The 26,567-nt window shown below is 38.0% G+C and overlaps 2 protein-coding genes and 1 pseudogene across 2 annotated transcripts; 1 reads left to right on the top strand and 2 right to left on the bottom strand.

The window, feature by feature from the left end:
• Positions 1 to 1,677: 1,677 nt before the first annotated feature.
• LOC122013539 lies at positions 1,678 to 3,958 on the bottom strand (annotated as a pseudogene).
• A 3,485-nt stretch (positions 3,959 to 7,443) lies between these two features.
• LOC122016623 (kelch repeat-containing protein At3g27220-like) lies at positions 7,444 to 21,143 on the top strand. The gene is made up of 7 exons (XM_042573996.1): positions 7,444 to 7,792; positions 9,292 to 9,477; positions 17,297 to 17,526; positions 17,685 to 17,855; positions 18,139 to 18,244; positions 19,914 to 20,120; positions 20,687 to 21,143. Exons 1-7 carry the CDS (start codon positions 7,595 to 7,597, stop codon positions 20,849 to 20,851), a joined length of 1,263 nt encoding a protein of 420 aa, XP_042429930.1. The 5' UTR covers positions 7,444 to 7,594; the 3' UTR covers positions 20,852 to 21,143.
• Positions 21,144 to 23,549: 2,406 nt separating this feature from the next.
• On the bottom strand, positions 23,550 to 24,642 carry LOC122017281 (rho GDP-dissociation inhibitor 1-like). Its single transcript, XM_042574850.1, has 5 exons — positions 24,413 to 24,642; positions 24,252 to 24,318; positions 23,944 to 24,162; positions 23,705 to 23,829; positions 23,550 to 23,635 (listed from the first exon to the last, which is right to left on the bottom strand). The coding sequence occupies exons 1-5, from the start codon at positions 24,599 to 24,601 to the stop codon at positions 23,561 to 23,563; spliced, it is 675 nt and encodes a 224-aa protein (XP_042430784.1). The 5' UTR covers positions 24,602 to 24,642; the 3' UTR covers positions 23,550 to 23,560.
• Between the last annotated feature and the right edge of the window lie 1,925 nt (positions 24,643 to 26,567).

The following is a 26,567-nucleotide window of genomic DNA, read 5'->3' as shown; positions in this document are numbered from 1 at the left end:
TTGAGTCATTAGGATGACAAATTCTACCTTTTGTTATTATTTAAAGATCCATTCATTAATATATTTTTTTGTTTAAAGATCCATTCATGATTTAATTTTTTTTATTGAACATTGTTTTTCATTATTAAATGTTAAAAAAGGATTTTTTTTTTTTTTAAAAAAAGATAGATTTTACGTGAAAATTATATCTTATCTTAAATTTTTGTAAACTAAATAAAGAAATAGTAATTCCATCAACATTTATCGTAAATGAAAAAATATTCGACGAAATCAATTAATTCATTTAGAAAAGGAAATCAAAAAAAATATTGACTAAAGTTAACCTATTTCATCAGCTATGTCTTTAGACCAATATTTTGACTTTATTTCGTCAATTAATGTTAATGTCAATGTCATGATTCTCCTCAATTATGTCACAAATTTGACCATCTAGATAATGAAAAAAAAAACAAAAAAAATATTTGCTCCTGATTGGCATAGTAATAATATATTATCGGCATACTTAAAGAGCATTGCGGCTTTATTTTCTAGTGGGCGGATGTATCAATGTTAAATTTGATGTAATACTTAGATTGGCGTCCTCAGCGCAAAATACCCACGAGCAAAAATAAATAAAATAATAAATAATTTGTCTTTAAGATAGAATACTGAATTTCGCGGCGGTTCATACGGTCGATCGAAAGAAGAAGACAGAATGAATTTATAATTATGAAAAAAATTTATAAGTGGATTTTAAGCTTTGAGTGTTGTCCCATTAAATATGGACTCGATAGAAGTATATCAGAACCTAAGAATGGAAGCAGTGGTTGTGAAAAGCTTGCTATCAAAAACGAGGATGATGACGATGAACAATAAAAAGATTCGAATGAAGAGATGAAGAGACTTACAGAAAGGATTGCTGGAGAAGAAGAAGCAGTGAAACGTCATCAGGCAGCTTGAAGACGAAGGCACCGAAGTGGAAAAGACGACGACGCATCACGCATGCGAGGTTTATAAACCTCGTGGTCGATCGGCCTAAGCCGTCTGATCCAGGATTACAAAAAACTAGGAGGAGATCTTGTCGTTGAATTCGAAAAGGCGCATGTCACGTCGCCAGCGGATATCCGCCTATCACGTCAAACGTGCGATAGCAAAAAGCACTACAAGAATACTAATCTATTATGACACGCATAAATGCCCTTATAGTATATTTATGATGACACTAACGTTTTAGTGACATTTTCAAAAAATGCCCTATATAGTGATGTCGTCTTAGACCTTCTTTTATAATGTCGTTGTACAATATCAATGCTAACGTTAAAAGTGTCACAATTTAAAAATATAATAACATTCTAAAATGTTAGGAAAAGTAATATTTTAAGGACATTTATATATATATTGTTATGATCGTAATAGGAATAAAGTTAAATGTCATCAAAACTCATTTATTATAACATTTATATTTTTTTATAAGGACAATAAAAAGTATCAATAAAAATAATTTATAAAATCATTTTAAAATATCACATTAACTAATCTATAATGACATTAATAAATATCATTATAATAATTTATAAATATATTTAAAATGATAACTAATATTTATTTAGAATATATAATATGAATTCAATATTTACATATCATCACAATTCATCCACCATTTAAAATAGAAAAAATTATAAAATACAATTTAAAATGTAAATAGATCATCTAAATTCATCCAATTAAATATTTGGGTTAAAGTTACAAATGCAAACTAATGACAAATCTCTTACATCCAAAACTACTTATACACTATACTCAAAATATTAAATTTTAGAAGGGAATCATATCACCTTTGAATATGAGGTAGCACAACTAAGAAGGGCTTTCGTGTAGTTGGCTCAAATACTAAGAGCTTTGTTGCAATCCTCAACAGCCTTTTCGCACTATCTGAGTTGTAGTCAAGAACAAGGTTTGCAGGGTCATACTTGAGTCCTTCCCCGTAAGCTAAGCTTGCTTCTGTAAATTTTCTTCAGTTAAAGAGTTCATGGCCTAATGCTCGTGCTCGAGATATAGCTCTTGTGTTGTTCAATAATGTATATATCTCCACATTTCTAGGATGAATATGCTTTTCTTTTTGTGAAGACATTTTCAAACCTGAAAATTATTCATTACACATTTTCAATGAACATAAAAATATTGAAAACTACCTTAATATTCAATATAACACTTTAACTTTACCTTCCTCGAGCCATGCCCACTTGGACACTGACGACATACAAGTATGAATTTGCCAACATACCAAAAAACTTAGTATTTGACGATGGTGAATTTACACTATCAAGTTTAAATACATTGGATATGAACATATCAGCTTCTTCAAGTTGATGAAGTCAAAGTTATGCTTCAGATTTTGAAGCCATTACCTGCAATTGTGGGCATTATAAGAATACATTATTGTATTCTCTTATAATAACATTAACAAGACATCCAAACTAATGAGATTAAGTGCTAGTATGAATTTACAAATGAAGAAGCATTTGCTCCTTCAGTGAAGGTAGCATCACACTCCTTAAGGGCACTCTTCCAATCTACAACCTTCCGGGCTTCTGCACACATGTCCAAATGTCTTTCCACTACTTGAAGCTCCCTAAATTCAACAGAATTAGGCTGTAGGCTAGCCAACAAGAGATGTTTCCTAGCATTCTCAACTTAACGTAAGTTGTCGACCAAAATAAACAGTTTATTTAGAAGAATGCATATTTCAGTATAAGATTTACTCATCAACATCATTTATCACAAGGAGTCAAAAGAAAGAATAATGAAATTTAAAAGCTAAAACAAACTAAGCACAAAAAACAACAATTTCTTTTTCTTCTCAAGTTCTTGAGTTCATATAACATGATAAAGAACTTCATGTGTTATTATTTATTTCTGATCACAATATTTGTTGCAGTGTGGTCTATAATCATAGTAAACAAAACAGACACTCGATTGTATGTCTGGAATTCAATTAATCATAAGTACATATGGAGCAACATTAATATATGGCAATATCAATGTTATTTTTTTCTTTTCTTATTGAGCAACACAAGGATATATTTTAATTACTACAATTAATGACACTCCAAGGCTATCTACCAATATTGTGAGTTAAAACAGAAGAATGTAAGAAAAATATATGGGTAGTAATTTGTTTAAAGCTGCTCAATGCTTGACAATTCTACAAAAAGATCTTTTTCACAATTCATAATTGTGATCAGGCAAAATGATTGTAGTAAGGACCATGGATTGATGTTGCAACTTTGAATAACTAATATAAACAGCGCAAAAATTATAAGACAACTCTACCATAAAAAAAAGATGCAACCTCATCAATCAGAATAGAATTTGATAAAATTGTGATAGTTCTTCGATTATACCTATTAATTATGTAATAGAAGTATTCATAAACAAATTACACATCATAATTAATAACAATAATGGGTGACTAGCTCCAAGGAAATGAATCATCTGCAATTAAGTAATATCAATATCTCAGCATAACACTAGGACCAGTAGCAATCAGTTTGCAAACTTGAATTAGAAAGAATGGAATATTTTTAAAGTGTTATAACCCTATAAGCAACGATGCCAACCTCTGGTGTGTGTGCCTGAAAGCATGATCTAAAACCAATGCCTCTTCACACTCCTTTATGTAAAATTGAATTGGCAGTTTAACATGGGAGATGTGCTTATTGGTGGTAAATCTACTGGTATTGCATGCAGACTGATTTATTTCATTCTCATTCTTCCATTCATGTCTTCTATAGCACAATTTAATTACTCAAACATTTCCAAAGCCAAGGAGATAGAAAAAACAAAACAAAACTGAGCATCATACCTTCTTCAAGGATTTCAGATCTTTGAAGAACACATCCGAAGAAGAAAACTGATCCTTCAGACGTGCACCAGCATGAGCGCAGCGACAACAAGCATCAAGACCAACACCCACCATCACAACTATGCCGTGAGAGGAGAAATTGAAAAGGGGAGGGGAACATGTGTCAACCAACAAACAAGGAAAATAGTTAGAAAAAGAGAAGGATGCAGTGCTCGTAACAGATCCTTCGGATGCGCTCCAGCAAGAGCGCTACGAGACCATGCCATGAGGGGAAGAATTGAAAAGGAGGGAGGGGGCAATCGAGGATTAGGACACAAACCTGAGAGAAGATGAATGTCGAGAAAGGAAAGGTTGATCGCTTCAACTCAGTGCTGCATGAGGAAAAGGGCAAGCTTCCTACTAGTATATGGAGATGGAAAAGGGCGAGAGTTTCAGAAGAAGATAGCAATGTCGCTGCCTTGCTATAGGTCACTGCCCGGTATCGGCCCCCTCGTATGTACCTGTTTGTGAACGGGCTACCTAGTGAGGCATCGGCCCTTTCGCATGTAGTCGTTCGCGAATATACCGCTAGCGAACCAGCGGCCAAGCGAGGTTGCAGCCCCCTCAAGTGCGGTCACTTGTAAAATGGCTGCTCGTCGCCTGGCGAGGCTGTGCGCGGTGTTGTGGAAAGGGAAGAAATGAGAAATAGGGTTACCTTTGAGCCACTCCTTACTTGGTACGGAGAGGGAAGAACCTAGCTGTGTTGTGGAGAGGGAAGAAAAGAAGGGGTGGGAGATGAAGAAACCTAGCAGCGATAAAGGAAAGTAACGAAGAAGAAATGGGAGAGGGAAGGAAATGATAGGGTAGAAGAAAAAGTTTAGATTAATATGTTTATAATATAATGGAATTTAAATAATATGTCATGGTAAGAGGTCTAATATGATAATTTATATTAAAAATTAATTAGTGGTAAAGAGTGTCATTATTAAATATTTATAATGACACTTTTTAATAAGTGTTATAAAGAAAATGGTACAATAAATATTTTTTCTTGTAGTGAAGGAGGACACGTGGCGCTCAATCACCGGATGATATTAATGAAGCTTAATTAAAAGGTATGGTTGCGTGCTCGATCATAATGATTGGAGATTTGCACTGTCTTTGAAAAATCTGGATGACGTCAGGGCGCTCAACTGAGGAGCGCAGGAAAAGAATTTTTTTCACCAAATGTTGCCGCTCATTGCCCGAGTGGCGCGGGTAAGCAATTATCACACAGCGGAACGGGCGAGGCATAGTTGGCTTTGAGAGACTTGTGTCGAACGACATCTACATAACCAGTCGGGCAATGCGAAGTCAAAAGGCGAAGGCATGGGAGCCACCAAAGACTACTGGTCAAGTTAGTCGGACTTGCAGTCTCCTTCGACAAGACTTGAGGAGGATGTTTGTGATGCGGCGATTGAGGGAGGTCTATCTGGCACGGGGTCAACTGCCAAGGTGAAAGTCAAAGTCAAGGTAGTCAACGTCCGGATGTTAAAGTGTCGAACGGAGGACAATGACAATGGTCGGTCGGGCGGTCAAAGCCCTGACCGGCAGGAGAAGGGTCCGAGCCGCCCTCCATTTGGCTCGAGATGATACACAAGATGGTCGACACTCGATACGAAGCAGCAGGACGTTGAAGGAGACTGAGTAGCCTGTTTGAAAGGAGGGAAGGCAGGTGCTACAAATCCATCGCATAGGGGAGCCACCAAGATCGACAGAGTGGAGGGATCCCGGACGAGCAACTACCCCGCTCGACCAAGCAGCGGGACCTGACCCCGAATGAAGTGGAGTCCTGGTCGAGTAGCTACCCCGCCCGACCTAACAAGGGGACAACTGTAGTATCTCTCGACATCCTTTTTAGAGATAATGTCACTGATACGAGGCATGATCGACAGATAGATCATATGGCCAAAACTTCTACTATCGTGTCAGGGATATGCATGCCTTGTTAAGGTATGATATCAAGGGTACTTTCCTGACAAAGCTCTTTCATGGGATATGATCCTGTCCGAATACTGAACCAACAGACGCTGGGCACGGGGCGCTTTCCGACTGTTGACGTGGATCTTCAACTGGTAGCACGAAGCTCCGGCGAACCTGCACAGAAGTCGGGCCGGGAAGGGGTTCCCGGCGGCAACCCTCCGACGCTCAAGTCAGGCGAAGCTCAAGAGAGAAAAAGTGGCTCCAAAACTCGTAGAATGCATACCTCCGGCGAAAGATGAGAGGCTTTATATAGGGCTGTGGAGAAGCAGGTGCACACATACCGAGGTGTACACGTGTCCTCAGCCCATACCCCAGTAAAGGCCTGTCAGTGAGCTTACCTGACCACATACTGCTACAGTCCAAGCACGTCTTCGATGGGACAGCGGAACCCCCCGTCAGAAGATTTGGAGTATGGCCTACACGTGAAACATACCTGCTGTCAGAAAAAGATGTCCCTTGTCCTTTTCCCTTTACTCCAGATCTGGCGTCCGGCCGGATGGTTCCCTCAACATCCGGCCGGACATATGCGATGGTTTACTTGGGGAGACTCTCCATCACGTGCTTTGTGGAGACTATTAGCAGTACGTTACCTTATGGCTTTGGCCGAGCGTGCAGTCCGCTCGGCCATGCGACCTTCTCCACTGAGCGCCGGAACCCTGATTTCGACAGGGCGCCTTTAACCATCAGCCGAACACCGAGCGGTCGGCCGGTCGGTCGGACCCATCCATCTTCGGACGTTCGATTCCACCGGACGGTCGGCCGGTCGGTCGGACCCATCCATCTCCGGACGTTCGATTCCATTGGACAGTCGGCCGGTCGGTCGGACCCGACCCTCTCCGGATGGACAACTGCCACTTTGACTTCCACGTGGCGTTGACTCCACAGGACGGGGTCCCCTGTTCTTACTACCGGATCAGGACACATGGGAGAGCATATCCATGTCTTGTGAAACGGACACGCTGCCCACCAGGGCTCTATATAAAAGGGAGTCCGTCACCGACAGAGGTACGTGTTATTTTTGAGTTCTACTATTGCTCCACTTTTCTCCATATTTCGATGATTGACTTGAGCGTCAGAGGGCCAATATCGAGGATCACTTTCTTGATCCAACATTGACGTCATTTATTTTACAGAGTAAAGTAAAATCCATGTCTAATCAGTAAAGTCACCACCTCCTAACTTTCCAATTTCACCTCCTAATTTTCCAATTTACTTTCCAATTTCAAAGATCAATATCCTTTAGATGAACTAGAGAAAGGATCACCCATCTCCCGGAAGAATCATCAGATGAAATCTCGACATCTTGGCTATTAAAAAAAACTCAAAAATATTCATCATGTGTTCATTAAATGTTATTAAATTTAAATATTATTGTTTATAAAGTAAAAACAAAATTTGTAGATATGAATCAAAAACCTTTTAATGAGAATTTTATTTCAAGGGTTATAATTTGAAGGAGTGTAATCTCAGTCGTCGAATCTGATCTGATCGGAACTGGATCGTAACCGTTTGTAATTAATTGGAAAAGCATCAACGGCCAAAATCAAATTCAGAATTTTTGCATTTTCCCAACCGCGAGAATCGCCGGCTCCGCGTCGCGGCCGCTCACAGGAATCGCATTACCACAGCCACGAAACCATTCCCTCCGCCCACCGTTTCCTCCTCCCCGACCGCGATGCCGCCGCCTCATCATCCCTTCTCTACCTCTTCCTCCACACTCCACTTTTCCTTCTCCTTCGCGATCCGTCCATGGCCACCAAGCACACCCCGACGCACTACGTCTTCCTCCTCGGCATCGTTGTCCTGCTCGCTGTATTCCTCCTTGGAGACTATCTCTGGGCCTCCGCCTCCGCCTCCTCTTCCCGCTCCCACGCCTCCTCCTCCGTTCCCTTCTGGTCCAAATCGCTTGCTCTCTCGCTAGGCCGCTCCAATCCTGGGCCAAAGGAGGTGAGATGCTTCTTCAATACGAGTTCTTTTCTGGGGGAATGTGGGTTTGATCGGCATCTTATTCGTTGCTAGTTTCCAAAGTTCCAAATTTTATTGATTTTGGCTTTTGAAATATGGATTATTCTTGGAGGAATTGGTTTGCGTGCGATGCAATTTCGGTTATTTTCTTTTCGAATTTGAGCTCCAGATCAATTGCTGCTGCGATGTCGAAGTTTAATTCTTTTTATTCTATTCTTCTTCTAGAGGATGATATTGCTGTTAGGATTGCTATATTGGTGAAACTAAAGTTACTGTTTCAACTTATTCTTAGAGATGAGTTCAACTGCTTCACCTCCACTTATGAAACGAATGATCATTTCTTACTTACTGTCATATTCTGTTCTGCTATGAATAATATAGTTCATTTATGAAATACGTTTTGGAAGAAGGTTGGATTATTCTTGGAGGAATTTGTTTGCGTGCAATGCTATGTAATGCTGATTATTTTCCAATCGAGTCTGGGCTTCAGATCTATTGTTTCTGCAATAGCAAAGTTTTTTCCTTTTTAAATTCTACAGGATACTAATGTAGGATTGCTATATCGGTGAAACTGAATTGACAGCTTCATAATTATTCATAGGAATGAGTTCAACTACTTCACCTTGAAAAGATTAATCATTCTTTTTATATATATTAGTTCTCACTTAGATATCTTATTCTTCTCTGTTACGAAGCTTATTTATGAGATCTAGTTTGGAAGAAGGGAATAATTCTGTCAGGACTCCTACATGTTGGTTTTTGGAACTCATTCGGCCTGATGATGATTCGTTCAACAAGACAAAGGGATATTAAAGCATTTTAAAAGACATTCAATGCACTTTTAACACCTTCATTCTAGCCTTTACTTTAGAGAAGTTTTCAATTTGGATTTATTCTATCCAATTCAAAGCATAATTTTTCTAGTTTGACAATAACGTCTCTAATTCGCCTAGACCTCTCCAATTTAATTAGTCAATAGTTTGAATGATGGCTGTGATGACTAAAGAATGAATGATTATGCATTCGTTGCATTTGCTTGATTTCTTTTTTATGTTATGGTCTTTTATCCATATACGCTTTCGACTCAGTTTTTTCTTTTTCTCCAACAATTGGTATTTACTAGACAAGCAGAAAGCGCATAATTAATGGACTTTTGTTACATGGTTGTGGAATGTGGATGCTCAAAACTGGATGGTTGAAGGCCCTTGCAGAATGCCATTGCATTTTCATGCTCTGCAATTTATTTAGGCTGACCATCAGCTTCAAGAATCTATGTTTTTTTTGTTTCTTCATTTTTCTTAGTACTACTGTTTTGCCTCTTTGTTCATGTTCTGATTATTAGAATGTGGATTCGACAGAATAATAGTTCCATACTTTTGGTAAGTCCTGCAATCAAATAACCATAACTTTCTGCTTAAGAACAATGTTTTTGCAGCATCTCTATATATGCTTAAATTGATAATCTGTTTCTTCCCTTGCAGCCAAAAACAAATACAAAAGGTCTAAAAGTGTCAATTAAACTTCTCAATGCAACATATACTGATATTCCATCACCTAATTTGGTATGGGAGGAGATGCCTGAAGCACCTGTACCTCGTCTTGATGGGGCTTCTGTACAAATCAAAGATCTGCTTTATGTATTTTCTGGATATGGCACCATTGATTATGTAAGAACATTTGAAATTCCTATATCTTTTTTTCCTTCTCGTAGATTTAATGCATTTATATTTTGCGTTTTTCATTTCTCCATGAAACAATCTTGCCAACACCGGCTATAGTTCTTTTTCATTTTTGCTTAGTGTCTATTCGCTTCTCTATTTAGGCATTAAATGGTGAATTTGTTGCATCACTGCAGAACACACCATCTTATATCTCCTATGAATGGAATTAAATGTCTTACTATTAAACAGATTTCTAATGAAGAAAGTATAGCTGGATTATTAGGATGAACTTGCCCATTGAAAGCTTGAACTATTTTATAGTTTCATAATCTAGTTAATATTTTTGCTATCCACTCGATACTAGCTGGAACATGTTTAAGACTTATGGCCATATCCTTTTGACATTGAAAAGGAATCTATTCAGTGTGACAATAGAGCTGCTGCAGACTTTATATCATGCAGTATATACCTCATGGCATAAATATACAGTTTGATGTCTACTTGCTATCATCTAGTTAGTATTCTTATCGAAAGGACTATATAATGTTACAACTGTTGGACCGATGCGGCCGGGTAGAAGGGGAAGGTTGAATAGCCCTGAAAAATCAAACACAACCCTTTCTCGTACGATTAAGCTAACACATAAAAAATAGATTAAACAGAAAATAAAGCATAAAAACGAGGCACCGAATTTGACTTAGTTACAACCGGGGAGGTTGTTAATCCAAGGATGAAGATCGCACTAAGAGCTCCTTCAGGCGGAGAAGCCTCGTTTACAGCAGTGTAAGCACAGAAAGACAGAAGCTAATCTAAACAGTGGAAGCACACAAGTGTTGTTTACAATTTCTGAACTGATGAAGAGCTTCTGGACCAAGGCTATATTTATAGCCTTGGTCGGGGCGCCTGGAAGGGTTCCGGGCGCCCTGGGGGGGATAAAGTTTAATCTCCCAACGTTCAGATCGCGTAAATCGCGATCTTGGTCAAAATCAGGGTCCGGGCACCCGGAAGCATTCCGGGCGCCCCGGAGCAAAAAGTCAACTGTGGTTGACTTTTTGTCCGGGACCACTTCTCCGTTAAGTCCCCGTTTCGGTCCGGGTCTTCTGCTCCGGATCCGCTTGATTCGGTGATCTCTGACATCCGGAATAGGGCTCACCCGAACCCATCTTCCGGTCTTCTCGAGCGTGCTTCCCTCCGGCTTCTCGTCCCTCGAAATTGCCGCGTGTCCCGTCTCGTCCACCAGCGTACTCATCCGCAGACTTCGTCCCTTGATCGCACCCCGTGCCGACCTTCGCGCTAGCTGCGTCTCTTGCTCCCCGAGCAATCTTCCGCTCCGGCTTTCGTACCTCGGAACCATCGCGCGCACTTCCTTCTCGTCCGCCGGTGTATTCTTCCGCCCTCGGACGCACCGCGTGCCGTCCTTCTCGCTAGCTGCGTCTTCCGCTCGAGTACCTGTGCTCCTAAGCTCCTGCACACTTAGACACAAGGTTAGAAAACAACAGAACCTAACTTAACTTGTTGATCACACCAAAACCAACCTTGGGGTTCCAACAATCTCCCCCTTTTTGGTGTGATCAACCCAAGTTAAGCTAGGGTTAACTAGACAAAAAATAAACTAACTAAATTTACAATTTAGTGCACAAAGATAGAAAAAAAAATAGTTTTAGGCTACCTCCCCCTAGACTTATACTTATCCTTCTCCCCCTTTGATTACAAAAAAATGGGGTTCCAAAAAAATCTAAGGGTTATAGACTTAGAAAAATTATTTAAAAAAAATCTAAGTTTTTAAGAAAGTTAGAAAAATTTTCTAAGTATATATAAAAGCTGAGATTTCTAGTTTCAAGAAAAAAGTTCCTAACTTAGGAAAAAAATAATTTTTGAGAATATTTCTAAGTATATAAATAAAATAAAAAAAAAAGTCTAAGTAGGTAAATTGAAATAAAATGTTTTGAATAACCTTTTTCAAGCACTAATTAATTCTTGTATTAATGCTTCATTAGTAAGTTAATTAAACATTTATTTCAATATTTTGGCTTCCAGGTCGTGGCGAGGCACTAGGCCTTCTTGGTTATTGGAGCAACAACCACTTCCTTAGACAAAGCCTCATAAAGAAATTCTTTATTTAATTTTATCACTTAAAGCGCTAATTTTACTTTTAAAATTAATTTAAGCATGATTTAGGAACCCAATATAGGTTCCAACCTACTGGATTAACTAAAAAGATTTTAGGGACATATTTTCTAGAGATATTTTTAATTTGTCCCTCGTGATTTCTATAATACCAATTTAAATTATTGAACCTTCTAAAATTGGTTTTAGATGAGCAAGCAGAGTTTTTCAAGTTTTCTACTTGAATTTTTAAATTTTGAATTTTAATTTTAATTTTTCATTTTCTAAATTTGATTTATCTAGCATTTCTAACGGACAAGATGTAGCTAATATTGCTTTTAAGTCTTTATTTTCATTTTCTAATCTGCAGCAATCTTTTGTTAAAATTTTAATGAATTTAAACATTTTATTAGGAGGAAGAGATCGTACCTCACTTACCTTGTCGATCTCGTTGTCGGTTTCTCCCCCTGAACTGCTGCTCTCTTCGGACGTGGCTCCCCTTTCATTGATGCTTTCGATGCTCATTTCGGAAGAGCTTGATTCGCAGTCGTCGTCTTGATGACTCGCCATTAACGCGAGCCCGGAGAACTCCTTGACTTCTGATTCCGACGACGTATCGTCCCACGTCGCTTTTAGGGCCTTGCGATTTTGGATAGGCTTCTTACCCTTGTCCTTCCCGTTGTTCTTCAGTTTAGGGCAATTTTCCTTGACGTGCCCTTCTTCATCGCAATGGTAGCAGCGGATGGTTCTTTTCTTTCTTCCCTGCGGATGGTTAGATTTCCTAGATTTACAAATATTTTTAAATCGTCTTACCATCATTACCATTTCCTCGTCGTCGAGAGAAGATTCTGACTCAGGTTCGTCTCTCGAAGCTTTAAGGGCGACATTATTCTTGGGCTCCTTCGGACCTGCACATCTTGACTCATGCACTTCAAAAGTTGAAAAGAATTCGTCTAATGAAATTTTTTCTAGATCTTTTGAAATGTAAAAGGCATCTACTAGTGATGCCCATTTTGAGTTTCTAGGAAAGGAATTTAGGGCATACTTTAGGGAATCTCGGTTACTTACCTCTTCTCCGAGATTCGTAAGTCTGGTGATGAGTTCCTGAATCCTCGAGTGTAGATGTGCAATTGTTTCACCTTCTTCAAATCGGAGGTTTGTAAGCTGGTTACGAAGTAAATCCCGTCTTGCAAGTTTGGCTTCGGATGTTCCTTCGTGTAACTCAAGGAATTTCTCCCAAAGCTCCTTTGTCGAGTTGTAGGTACCGACTCGATTGACTTCTTGTGTTGGAAGTACACTTAGCAGATGAAATTCTGCTTTCTTGTTTGCCACGTGGTCAGCCTGCTCCTTCTTTGACCATTGATTTCTTGCTTTGCACTCTGGTGCTTCATAGCCAAATTCCATTGTTAGTAATAAATCATAATCTGTTTCAAGAAATACCTCCATTCGATTTTTCCAGCTAGCGAAGTCCCCTTCGAATTTTGGTGCGTGGATGTTGGATCCGGCCATCTTGTTGCTTCGTTCGGCGGTTAGTCCTCCTGAAGCGCCTCGGCTCTGATACCACTTGTTGGACCGATGCGGCCGGGAAGAAGGGGGGGTTGAATAGCCCTGAAAAATCAAACACAACCCTTTCTCGTACGATTAAGCTAACACATAAAAAATAGATTAAACAGAAAATAAAGCATAAAAACGAGGCACCGAATTTGACTTGGTTACAACCGGGGAGGTTGTTAATCCAAGGATGAAGATCGCACTAAGAGCTCCTTCAGGCGGAGAAGTCTCGTTTACAGCAGTGTAAGCACAGAAAGACAGAATCTAATCTAAACAGTGGAAGCACACAAGTGTTGTTTACAATTTCTGAACTGATGAAGAGCTTCTGGACCAAGGCTATATTTATAGCCTTGGTCGGGGCGCCTGGAAGTAGACCCGACCCCGGGCCGGGTCTGGCCCGGACCCGGCCCGGGCCCGTAACCGGGTCAACGGGCCGGTTGCCCGTTGACCCGGTTCGCCGGCCGGCAAGTTGCCGGGCCGGTTCATTGATGTAAACCGCGAACCACCGGTTAACCGCGGGTTGAACCGGCGGTCAGCCGCAATTTTTTTTTTTTAAAGGCTTAACCGTGGTTAAGTAATTTACTTGTAATGGAATCGCCGTTAACCGGGTTCGTAGTTGGGAGGGTTTTTAGGTATTTTTTCAACGGTTAGGATCATTTGACCGTTTTTGATCAATGGCTATGATTTAGTGTCCGTTACTTATCAAAACTCTATAAATAGAGAGCTTATTTCATCATTTTCACACATCTTCTCTACTCTTAATCTCATTTTCGTATTCTCTAATCTCTACACGCTTTGCTTTCAATTACAATGGAAGGAGGCCGCGGAGGTGCATCATCTCGAGCAATCATAAATTACAATGGAGGAGGACCCCAACATTCAATCCACCGATGATGAGATCGAGCATCTTCCGAATCCGACACCCGACACACAAGGAAGTACCGATGCAATTACTTCTAAGGTTCGGGAACTTCCTCCTCTAAAATCTTCTATTTTTACTAAACATTTTGAGAAGGTCACTCTTCCGTCGGGAGAAATGCTTGCAAAATGTAAGCACTGCAATGCTTCCCACAAATTCCAAGGCGGCTATGGGTCGTTGAAACGACATGTAGAAACGAAGCACCCGACGGAATATGGACTCGACCGTTCTCAAACACAATTATCAAGATTTTCTTCAACTAGCGGTAGTACCGATTCCAGTTTATTTTTATATTCGGATAATAAATTAAGAGAATCATTAGCTAAATTTGTTTCCGTAGAACATCTTTCTTTTAGTTTTGGATCTAAATGCACATTTGAAGATTTTTGTAAAGAATCTCTTAATCCATGTGCTAAACGTGTTCCTAGGACTACACTTACTCGTACAATTAAAAAATTAGTAAAACAAGGAAAAACGAATTTAATTGATGAATTTAGTAAATTAGATAATAAAGTTTCTTTATGTTCCGATATTTGGAGTGATCATTGGCAAACACATTCATATATGGGTGTGACTTGCCATTGGATCGATAACTCTTGGAACCTCCAAAAAAGATTATTAGCTTATAGAGTTTTTGATGAATCACATAATGCTCATAATATCGCACAATTATTATGTTTAATTTTAGAAGAATATGGTTTAACTCATAAAATATTTTCAATATCATTAGATAATGCTAGTTCTAATACCGCTTGTATAGATGATCTAAAATTTGTTTGTCAACCTATTATTGGAGGTTTATTTTTCATATTCGTTGTTTATGCCATGTTTTAAATTTATTTGTTCAAGATGGTTTATAAGTTTTTGATAGGTATATTAAACCAATTAGATTTGATATTTTTTATTTATGTTCTCATCCATCTATAATGAAACAATGAGGTAGGTTTTGTAAAATTAATGGAATGAGACCTAAAAATTTCCACGTGATGTACCAACACGTTGGAATTCAACATACCAATTATTACAAGATTCATTTCAATATAAAGAATTATTATGTTCATTTTTGCACAAAACACTAATGCTAATATATATTTATTTTCACAACAATGGAATATTTGTAGTAGTATTTGTGAAATTTTAAAAGTATTTAATGATGCAACCGAACAACTTTCCGGTGTTTATTATCCCACTGCTCAATTAGTTTTAGAAAATTTTTCTAATATAGTATTAGTTTTAAATGAACATATTAATAATGAATCTTTATCTCCTTGCATCTTAGCTATGAAAACTAAATGGGAAAAATATTTTTATTTAATTCCTGAAATTTATTTAATTGCATTTGCTTTAGATCCTAGATTTAAATTAGAAGTTTTACAAGAAATGTTAACTTTATATTATGACGCTTTAATTCCAATTAAAGATTCTTCTTCCCCTGATCCAGTTAATATTATATATAATATTAGAATTTATTTATATGATATTTATAATCAATATTATGCAAAATATGGAACACAAATTAATATTTCTGAAATTCAACAAACTACTAGTAGTAATTTAAAACTTACAAAAGCACAACTCTTATTAAAAGAACGGACAAAACGTCCACGGGGATCCTCAAGTTCCACACAGGAACTTGAGAATTATTTTACGACTTCTTTTGATTTTAATGAAGCAGATAGCGAAAACTTCGATATCTTAAAGTGGTGGTCACAGAAGGCTCAAAGCTTTCCCGTTCTCTCCGTGATCGCAAAAGAAATTTTAGCTTGTCCAGTGTCAACTGTTGCTGTGGAGCAGACGTTCAGTGCCGGCGGCAACATATTAGATGAACGACGATCAACTTTGTCTCCCGACTCATTGGAAGCCCAAGCATTACTGGACGATTGGACCAGAGCGGAGAAAAGAATCCAAGGAATGCAACTTTCAGATGACGAAGTTGAAGATTTTGATACTGAAGGAACAAATACGACAGGAACAGGAAATGGAAGTGAATGAAAATGTAAAAGGATAAAAATGTAAAAGAACTACGTGGGCTTTGATTCCCCTAAAGGGATACGTAGGCAACTTAAATAAGTGCAAGCCCTTTTTTTAATAAATTTTAATTTCTAATTTTTAATGTTTAATGTTTAATTTTTAATTTTTAATTTTTATTAACATATTAATCTTGAACCGTGACGAACCGTGAACCGAACCGTGAACCGGCGGTTCTGAACCGTGAACCGTAACCGTCTTGGGCGGTTAAGGTTAAGGGTCGACCTGCCTGGAACCGTCGAACCGGCGGTTCCGAACCGTCGAACCGTCGGTTCCGAACCGTGGTCAGGTCTACCTGGAAGGGTTCCGGGCGCCCTGGGGGGATAAAGTTTTATCCCCCAACGTTCAGATCGCGTAAATCGCGATCTTGGTCAAAATCAGGGTCCGGGCGCCCCGGAGCAAAAAGTCAACTATGGTTGACTTTTTGTCCGGGACCACTTCTCCGTTAAGTCCCCGTTTCGGTCCGGGTCTTCTGCTCCGGATCCGCTTGATTGGGTGATCTCTGACATCCGGAATAGGGCTCACCCGAACCCATCTTCCGGTCTTCTCGAGCGTGCTTCCCTCCGGCTTCTCGTCCCTCGGAATTGCCGCGTGTCCCTTCTCGTCCACCAGCGTACTCATCCGCAGACTTCGTCCCTTGATCGCACCCCGTGCCGACCTTCGCGCTAGCTGCGTCTCTTGCTCCCCGAGCAATCTTCCGCTCCGGCTTTCGTATCTCGGAACCATCGCGCGCACTTCCTTCTCGTCCGCCGGTGTACTCTTCCGCAGCGCCTCGTCCCTCGGACGCACCGCGTGCCGTCCTTCTCGCTAGCTGCGTCTTCCGCTCGAGTACCTGTGCTCCTAAGCTCCTGCACACTTAGACACAAGGTTAGAAAACAACAGAACCTAACTTAACTTGTTGATCACACCAAAACCAACCTTGGGGTTCCAACAACAACAAGATCTTTTTCTTGCCTAATTAGTTACTTTGTTCTGCAGGCCAGCATATGAATATCTTCACTTAAATATCCCTAAATGTTATAGTAATTAAATGATAAAAAATTTATATGGTTATTGTTCTTCACTTTCATGTTTGTCAAATTTAATTGTTACAGAAATGATGAATTTTCTAAGTTGGTTGCACAAATTTAGTTGCTTTCAGTATAATAAGTCTTTTTTTGGGCAGTTACTTTCTGACTTACCCCTAAATTCTGATGTTTCTTTGTTGCTTTCATCCTTTAGGTGCATTCACATTGTGATATATTCAATTTCACAAGCAATACCTGGTGTGGAAGGTTTGATACACCAAAAGCAATGGCAAATTCACACTTGGGAATGGCAACAGATGGTAGATATATTTATGCTGTCACAGGGCAGACTGGCCCACAGTGTAGAGGCCCTACAAATCGCAACTTTGTGTTGGATACACAAACAAAAGAATGGAATGAATTGCCCCCGCTACCTTTTGCTAGGTATGTTCAGTTTAGAACACTATATTTATCATTAATACCTGTGCTTTTTTGGTCCATTACATCAACCATAGAAGAATTTATGTTTTTCTATGGCTATAATTCACTATAAAAAATTGACTAAACATTAAAATAACAAAATTGAACCTTTTGGTTTTCAGATATGCCCCAGCAACTCAATTTTGGAGAGGCAGATTGCATGTTATGGGTGGTGGCAAGGAGGATCGCTATGAACCTGGATTGGAACACTGGAGCCTTGCCGTAAAAGATGGCAAGGCATTGGAAACGGAATGGAGAACTGAGATACCAATACCACGTGGTGGTCCTCACAGGTAGTTTACCATAAAATTGATCGCTACATGTATTATTAAAATTTTAGATATCTGACCCGGGGGTAGGGTGCCATGGTTAAGCCCTCCAATCTATATTGTGTTTGCTTTGAATTGTTATCTTAGATATTCTCGTGGTTCTTTTGTAGTAAAACACACCCTTTAGTTATAATAGCAACCTAACTTAGATTTTTTTTTTTCCTCACACGAGTCAATAGTCTATAACTCAAGAGTGACCTGACAGTTCTTTTCATATTTCTCATGGTATAATGTGCTTTTCCTTCAGGGCGTGTGTAGTTGCGAATGATAAACTGATAGCTATTGGTGGTCAAGAGGGTGACTTCCAAGCTAAGCCAGGATCACCTATTTTCAAATGTTCACGGAGGCATGAGGTACTGATATATTTTCACAATTGACTTGCATCAATTCAAGTTGAGTGACTGTACGTCATTTATACTAAACTATAATAGCTATATGGTACTAAAGTCGTATTTTTACGTTTTCTCACTATATAACAAATGTGCCTTTGCATTGCAAAAGACATTATAGCCATAAGTGATGGATCATGAGGATGCTGTAAGTTATAATAGTGAGTGAGATCAATTTAGAAATTTCTGTTGGATATATATATATATATATATATATATATATATATATATATATGAATGGAGAAGAGGTGAAAGAGAGAAGAAGCTCCATTGTGAATGGAATTTTAGTCTCACATTGGGAGTTTTAAGGTATTTTGGTTGGTTTATATTGATTCACATGATTTGATGAAGTGAACAAATGCATGGAGAGAGACTCTTTCTCACGCGTGGATGCGCAGGGGTGCAAATCTATGGCCAAGATTATACTGAACCAAGTTGGCTCGTGTGCGAGCACGACCTGCGTGCGCTGAATGTTGGACCGATTGAGGCAAAATTTGTCCAAGTGGAACAACCAATATTTTGTTCAAAAAGTCGAAGCTCTCCACCTACATTCCCCTCCTCCTTTGTCGTGCAACTTTTGCTTGACGGAGAGCCCATGATAGCAGTCGGATACCTCTCAGTTCGCCGTGACCATCAGTGCTTGGTGGGAATCACAGTTCACCGTTATATCCTGGGAAATAGACGACTCGAGGAAATCTTGAAGCACAGCTAGAGGTGGGTGAATCTGTTTCAAGGAAACTGCGTTCATCTCAAGCCTCGGTTCACTTGGTCGTAAGTCCTCTTGCCCGACCCTCGTTCAGTCTCTCGGCTGAACACTTGCTCGCCCGGAAGGTCTTCTGCCCGGACGTTCACTTCGCCCACCCGGTCGGCCACTTCATCTGCTCAGGCTGCTAGCTCGCTCAGCCACTCGCTCAGTTCGCTGGGCCGCTAGCTCAATTCGCTCGATCGCTCCCTCAGTTCACTCGGTCGCTCGCCTAGTTCACTCGGTCGCTCGTTCACTCGCTTGGCCGTTCGACCAGTCAGCCTTTTTGTCTTGTCGGATGTACGCCCGTCCGACCGTTCACTCGTTCGGTCATTCGACCACTCGACCCTCTGTTCACTCGGCTGCTTCGCCCGTCCGACCAGAGCTCGCTTGGTCTACTTGCCCGGCCACTCGCTTGGACCACTCGGCCTCTCTGCCTTTTGGCCGCCTTGCCGTCCACAGTAAGGCTAACTGCTCGCTCGACCTGTCTGCCCGGTCGGCCAATCTACTGCTTGCCAGCTCAACCTTTCAGTCCGTTCGGACTTTGCTGCTTGGACTCGGAGCTCGGTCTGCACTCAGTAATTATCAGAAATCAACCCCTGCTGACAGCCTAAGATTATCTGGTCAGGTCATTTCTACAAATAAGTTGAATTTAATTTCATGTAATTTAAATTCGACAAAGTCCCAGATTATTTTTTCCAACAATTTCTTTTAAAATTTTAGACTAAAAAAAGTTTAAAACGGTCTTAAATTGATCCCCAATTGTCAACGGATTTAAATATTTGTAGCCTTGCTCCGAGATCTACGGATTCCATGCAATCTATCAAACATAGTGAGGATTTTGATAGCTAGATGGTGGTGTTTCTTAATGTCGTTATTTCTCTTGTCCAGGTGCAATATGCTGATGTTTACATGCTGGATGATGGAAAAGAATGGAAGCAGCTACCTCCGATGCCAAAACCAAATTCCCACATAGAGTCTTCTTGGGTACTTGTCAACAACTCGATTCTTATTGTTGGCGGCACAACATTGAAGCACCCTATCACCAAAAAGATGATTCTAGTTGGTGAGGTCTTCCGTTTTGATCTACATACCCTGGTAAGAACAATTGTCTCTTTCTTGTTGCTTGAAAACTGCATTTTACATGTTTTATCCAGGAATTGGATACAAGTATTAAAACCTGACTGAAAACTATCCCTTTTGCACCATACATGGAAATTTGTAAAATGTTTTTGGCTTTTGGAAAAATGTTTTAACATGTTGATTTTTTTTTTGTTTGCTATGTTAAGTCATGAATAAATGCTTTGTACATCTCTCTGTGTTTATTTTCACATAAGAGGCTGCCTAGCAAAGCCCACAATCAACCTTATGTATAACTCTCCTCTAGCTAATTAAAAATCATCACGTAGCATCTTCAATATTTCTTTGATTGTCTGTGATTACTGTCACAATCCACTTGAACAACAGAACTTCCTCATTAATTTAGCAAATCTCTACTGAAACCCAAGCATATAACAATTCATCATTCTAAGTTTAAAATTCTCTTTCATTTGCTCACAACTCACCTTCTAAGACTGTACTAGGATGTCAAATTATTCTATTTACCATGAATGTGTTATGTTGTATGATGTTAACTTACTCTTTTGTGATTCTAATATGCACAGAAATGGTCAGTAATTGGGCGCTTGCCATTCCGCGTCAAGACTACTTTGGCTGGTTACTGGAATGGTTGGCTGTATTTCACATCCGGTCAGCGGGACAGAGGGGTAGACGATCCCTCTCCAAGGAAAGTTATTGGGAGCGTGTATAGATCTAAAATAATCTTGTAACCACAGGATTGTTTAGATACCCATAAATTGGTCTTAAAATAAGGTCATTTAATTGTATATTTTTTAATTCAACCATTTGTATGTCCAAGTTAAATCTTCTAGGTATTTTCTGGCCTTTCTCTTCCTTGTGCGAAGGGGGGGAAGGGGCAAATGCATATAAATGTTTCATTTACCATCTCAGAATCTCATAAAATGTTTCAAGTTTTGTATCAGTAGAAGTTGTTCTAATTTGGAATTGCAGTGTTCATATGCTTGTAGTTGACTGGCACATCCTCATCTTTCAAAACTGATTACTTAGACAAGTCAATGCTAAGCTCAAATGATAGATTTTTCTATTTTTGGATATAAACATGAATTTGGAACACACTTCTTATGAAATTATTATTCGCTTTGTATCTTGTGTAGCTATTGTTTACATCATTTCAAGTAGTCATCTTCTTGCTTTGTTATTGTCGAAGAATATAGTGTTGTAGTTCTATAGACTGAATCATTGCACAAGTCATTTTTCATGCTTTCTTCAAACCTCTATCAAAGTTATAGTCGATTAAATATTGATATAAGTTTTCATTACTAATTATGAAATTTATTAATGTGATTTGTGATTAAAATATCTTACCTATCAAAGTTATACAATCCCAGCCTTTGTCATTGTTGAAGAACATCACATTATATTTTAGCATAGATTTTAAGTTCTAACTATGAAAATTACTAGTGTTATTAGTTCCAACTATGCCTTAACCATTATCAACAAATGTAGTATTATATCTATATGCTGGTGCAATCCTCCTTCGGTCGAGGTTGACCAATTTGATTAAGCCTGGGTTGATCCGTGCTTGAGTTTTGATGTTTGACTATATGTGAGAGAAAAGTCAAGTAGGTAAAGGGAAGACCAGATACTTGACTGGAAAGTCCTAATTGGAGGTTAGACAAAGCAACGAGAAGTCAGTTAGGAACTAAGCAAATGGAAGTCCTAGCAGTGGAAGACCTAATTTGGAACTAGACACCTAGTTGAGAACTAGGTAATGGAAGTTCTAGCAGGGTTAGACAAGGATAAAGTCTACGTGGATTATAGAGGAGCAAACACTTGGTAATCGAAAGTTCAACGGAAAGATTAGCAAGGGAAAAGTCTAGGTGGATCAAGGAGAATCAGACACTTAGTGAGGAAGCTTTAGTAGATCTAGGTTGACCATATGCTAGATAATGAGAAGTTCCAACAAATCACGGATGACTGGATGTTGAGTAGAGAAAATCCTGGTATGTTAAGGTCAACTGGATACCAGACAATACACTAATTTAACCTTGGAAAGGTTGAATTTAGGGTTACCAATGTCTCAATCGATTGACAAACTCTAAATTCAAAATTTCAGATTTTACTATTTAGATCGATTGACATAATCGCCAATCGATTGGGAGGTTGATTTGTGAAAATAGAAGGGGCTAAAATCGATTGAGACAATCGATCCTAACAATGTCAATCGATTAGGTAGTGTTCTCTCCATGAATAGAAAGGCATAGAACAATTAGGGGATAAAGCAATCGATCAAGTTAATCAATTGGATGTATTTTCGCGTAAGAACAAAAAGCCTCGGAAGTGATTGGGGCAATCAATTAGAGGTTAACTAATCGATTGGTTTGGTGAAAAGAGACGTTCTGTAAGTTTAAACGGTCTTATCCAATGTGACAAACAATTGGGGGTAAGACCAATCGATGAGAGGTGTTTTCTAGCTCGAAAGAAATTCTAGAAAAGGGGGTTCCATGAAGTTTTGAAGATGTTAGTTCTTGAGAGTTTGGGAGATAAGTGATGATGCATTTCCTACCACCAAGAGGCAATTCAAAGTAAGAAAAGAGCAAGTAAAACAAGGTTTATTATTATAAAGTCATTTTCAATTATATTTGTCTATGCATTCTCATTTTCTTATTGTACTCTTGTAAGAATAATTTGTACGAGGCATTTCCACCTCCGAAAAATTTATGAGAATGAGACATTCATATTGGAACTGTAAATGTGAGAAGTGGATCCTTGAATTAGTTACTTCAAAGAGATATATACCAAGTAAAATTCAAGTGTTTTCCGTGCAACATCAAAGTTGAAGAAGTGAAGCAAGCTATGTAATTCCCCCTCTAGCTCATACATGTCCTAACATTATAGATTTATTAAGACTAGCTAAAGAGCCACTTTTGGTGTTTTCTTAGAATCTCTAACCTTGACAAGCATTACTTGAATGGTATAATAAGTTTAATGTTTTCTAATATTTTCAAACTAAATAGTATAATTTATTAAGGGGAAAAATTCCTTACAAATAGTTTTGTTTTTTCCAAAATTTTGATCTAATATTTAACTCCATACGAGCTTCAAACTCCTCGACAAAAGGTGTTTTTTAAATCAATAGCAATCAACTCATATAACTTAGAACCAAAGGCCAATATACTCGAATTAGAATAATAAAAGCATTTCGATTGAAGTAACATTGAAATGTTACAAAAATAGATTTCACATTGTTTTAGTCTCTTTTAAAAAGCTTTTATCCAAAATTATTAATTATGCAAATCTCAACTACATTCTCCCAACTCCTTTGAAAAAAAGAGTTTAGATCTTTAATTCTAGATCATCCACTGAAGGGTACAATAAGATTAGAAAGGAAAAAAAAAAATACTTTTACGATATATTAACTAAAATTAATGAATTTGATATTGGCATGGCATCAATGATTAATTTGGCCAGTCCTTTCGAATCTCGAAGTAGTAGTTCATATCCAAGTAGCACTTGCCATCATCATCCACAAACTGAAACAAACATAATAATAATAATAATAAAAATCTAAAGATATATTCCTCAAAAAAAAAAATGTTTACCTTCGTTTTCGCACTGTAAGATCCCCTTGCAAAGTAACCAGCAGGAGTCGTCTCTTCTTCTAGTTCATATGTGTAAGGCTCCTTTTGTGGACTAAATGTTCCCAACATCACTTTATTATTCTCGACTAAACAACGAGAACATATCCATTTTTCAATCGAGAATAGTTAGAAAAAAAATACAATTTAAAAGTTTTCCTTGATTATGAATATTCACCAAAAAAATTGTAAGACTTGATTACCTTTTACTCCGGTTTTCCAAACAGTGTTAGTGTATCTAAGACCAGAAACAATGTTATTAGTGACAGTGAAGGAAAATTTGAGACGATATCGACAACCATCCTTGAGTGCGAATGCGAAGCCCTTTGAATCAGGCGCAAAGGGAATTGGCAAAACTAGATCGTCGCGATCGGGGCTCAATATGGTCAGCTCCTGAAACTCCACATTTGGCTCAAGTATCTCTGGAAACATATGTAAACATGAATAAAGAACTTTGAAAGAACAATATAATGAAATGAAGAATGAAAAAAATTAATCCTTAGTAAAATACCCCCGACATCATTAAGATCTACACTTCCAAGGAGTTGCTCCTTCCACTTCCTCAAGCTCTCGTCGTCCTATAGTTTCCATGAGAAATGCTATTTCATCATTGAACTTTCGATATATATTGAATATATAATATGAACAATTGTATGCAAATCAAATAAGCACCTTATCCATCTCCAATTGTTCCTTGAGCCCAATTTGCGGGCCGAGCAAAATAGCTCGCTTCTCATCATCATCATCGCCGCCGCAATCATCCTCGGAGACAATCGAGGTAGAGCTTAGCTTGCGAGAGATCTTGTCCTCATCGTCAGTGTTATGTCCGCTCTGGGCACTAGTTTCCTTCTCCTTATCCATGGGTACCAAAATGACAATGGAGACCTATCGAGTCCTTTTGGTCTTCTCCTCTGGTGCCTAACATTTAATGAATACGCATAGTGCAAGGAGAGGTGAGGGAGGAGAGGAAGAAGAGGCTTTTGGAGGGAGAGAAGGAGGTAGATTTACGACAAATGGAATGATTTCAGTGATGGAAATCAGGAGAGCCATTGGTGAAACATGAGTAAGAAGTGGCTATAAAGGGTCTCTACATGGGACAAGTGGTAGGAGGGGAAACAATTCAATCTCCCTTTTATTTAATATTTTAATACTATCCTAAAATATATTTTAATTAACATTTCAAATTATTGAAAATAAATATTTGAAACAAATACTTTAAAGTTTTTGTAACATTACGTGAGTAAACTCAAATGACTAGGATACCATTCTATTAAAAATCATTTAAATTTAATTTAGTGTTTGATAGTTAAATCAAAGTGGTTTATGAAAATTAAATCAATTTGGTATTTAATTAAAAATAGAATAAATTAAATTAAAATTAAAATAATTATATTAATGATAATAATGAGTTGAAAATATATATGATAAATAAATATAATTTATTTATCATTTTTAAATTTTAAAATAAATTTATATACTTTAATAAGATAATTTGATTAGGATTTTAAAAAGCATATTTAAACTATCTCATTTAAGTTAAAATAAAAAATCTATGTTACTGTGTCACCTCACCCGTGCTCGTCGCTCATCGATCACTGCTCGTCGCCATTGCACCCCTCATGGCTTCACCAGCAAGCTCGCTCATCAATGTTATCGTTGTTGTCCGCCACCGACTGATGCCTTCCTCTCTTCGTTGGACCACTCACCATTGCCGCTCCCCTCATGGTGTCACCCGCGCCGCTCATGCATCCATGTTACCGCCTCTGCCAGCTGGGGGTCGACGCCTTACCCTTTTCGTCCCTCTCCACAAACCGTCAACATCGTCTCCTCGCATCCCCTCCAGTGTGGCTGCCTGTCGAGATGCCGATGATGTCAAGTTCTGGTGTCACATTCTAGATCATTTGTGGTATACAATTGTGTTGATTCCACCGATACTTTACGATTCTAACAATTCTGTTTCGATTTAACAAATCCTCGATCGATCTAAATAGTAGGATCGATCCGAATCGATTTCCTCCTTCTCGGATAGTACGATCTTACGTGTGCACTGCACTTGTGTACATCTAGTGTAATTTTTTTTTAAACTTAGGGTGTATACCTTAGGTATGAGGATTTAAGGTTTAGGATGTAATATTTAGGATTTAGGAAGTAAAAAAATGATACACTAACAAAGGTGTATTCAATCAAGATACTAAATGATTTTCATTGGCTTTTATTTTAACGATAAATTTTTGTAGAGTTGATAGATTTTTATTAACTTTTATAGAATCTCATATAGTTGTTAAAAGAATAGTTCTATAAACTTTTTTTTGCAATACTTTTATAGACATTTGTAAATTTCATGAAAATTTATCATTTAAGGGGGTGTATTCAATCTTGAAAAAACATAGACAGTCATAGTCTCACACAATATTTATTTTCAAACAAAATGTAAAATATCTAATTAAATTTATTTTTTTAAATAAAATAATAAATAATATACTTGTCCATAATTTTTTTTTAAACTTTTTATATTTTTATCTTATTTTGGTTAAAAACTAAGAGAAGATATTGTCTCACTTTTAAAAAAAACTTTAATAATATAATTTTAAATCCAACAATATTATAATAATTTTAAATGTTTTTATTTATAATTTTAATCTAAATTATCATGAAATATTGGTCGATCCTTTAATTTGGTCAAACTTTAATAAAATATTGAATTAATAAATTTGATTAGTAATAAAATTAATAATAATATTATTAATTTGATTAGTAATAATATTATTAAAATAAATAAATATAAATATATAAAATTTATTTAGGAATTTTTAAATTTTAATAAATT

The sequence above is a fragment of the Zingiber officinale genome, chromosome 8B (genome assembly GCF_018446385.1).
Source record: "Zingiber officinale cultivar Zhangliang chromosome 8B, Zo_v1.1, whole genome shotgun sequence".
Lineage (NCBI taxonomy): Eukaryota > Viridiplantae > Streptophyta > Magnoliopsida > Zingiberales > Zingiberaceae > Zingiber > Zingiber officinale.
Note: the sequence above shows the minus strand (reverse complement) of the source record. Positions and strands in the feature narration are given on the sequence as shown.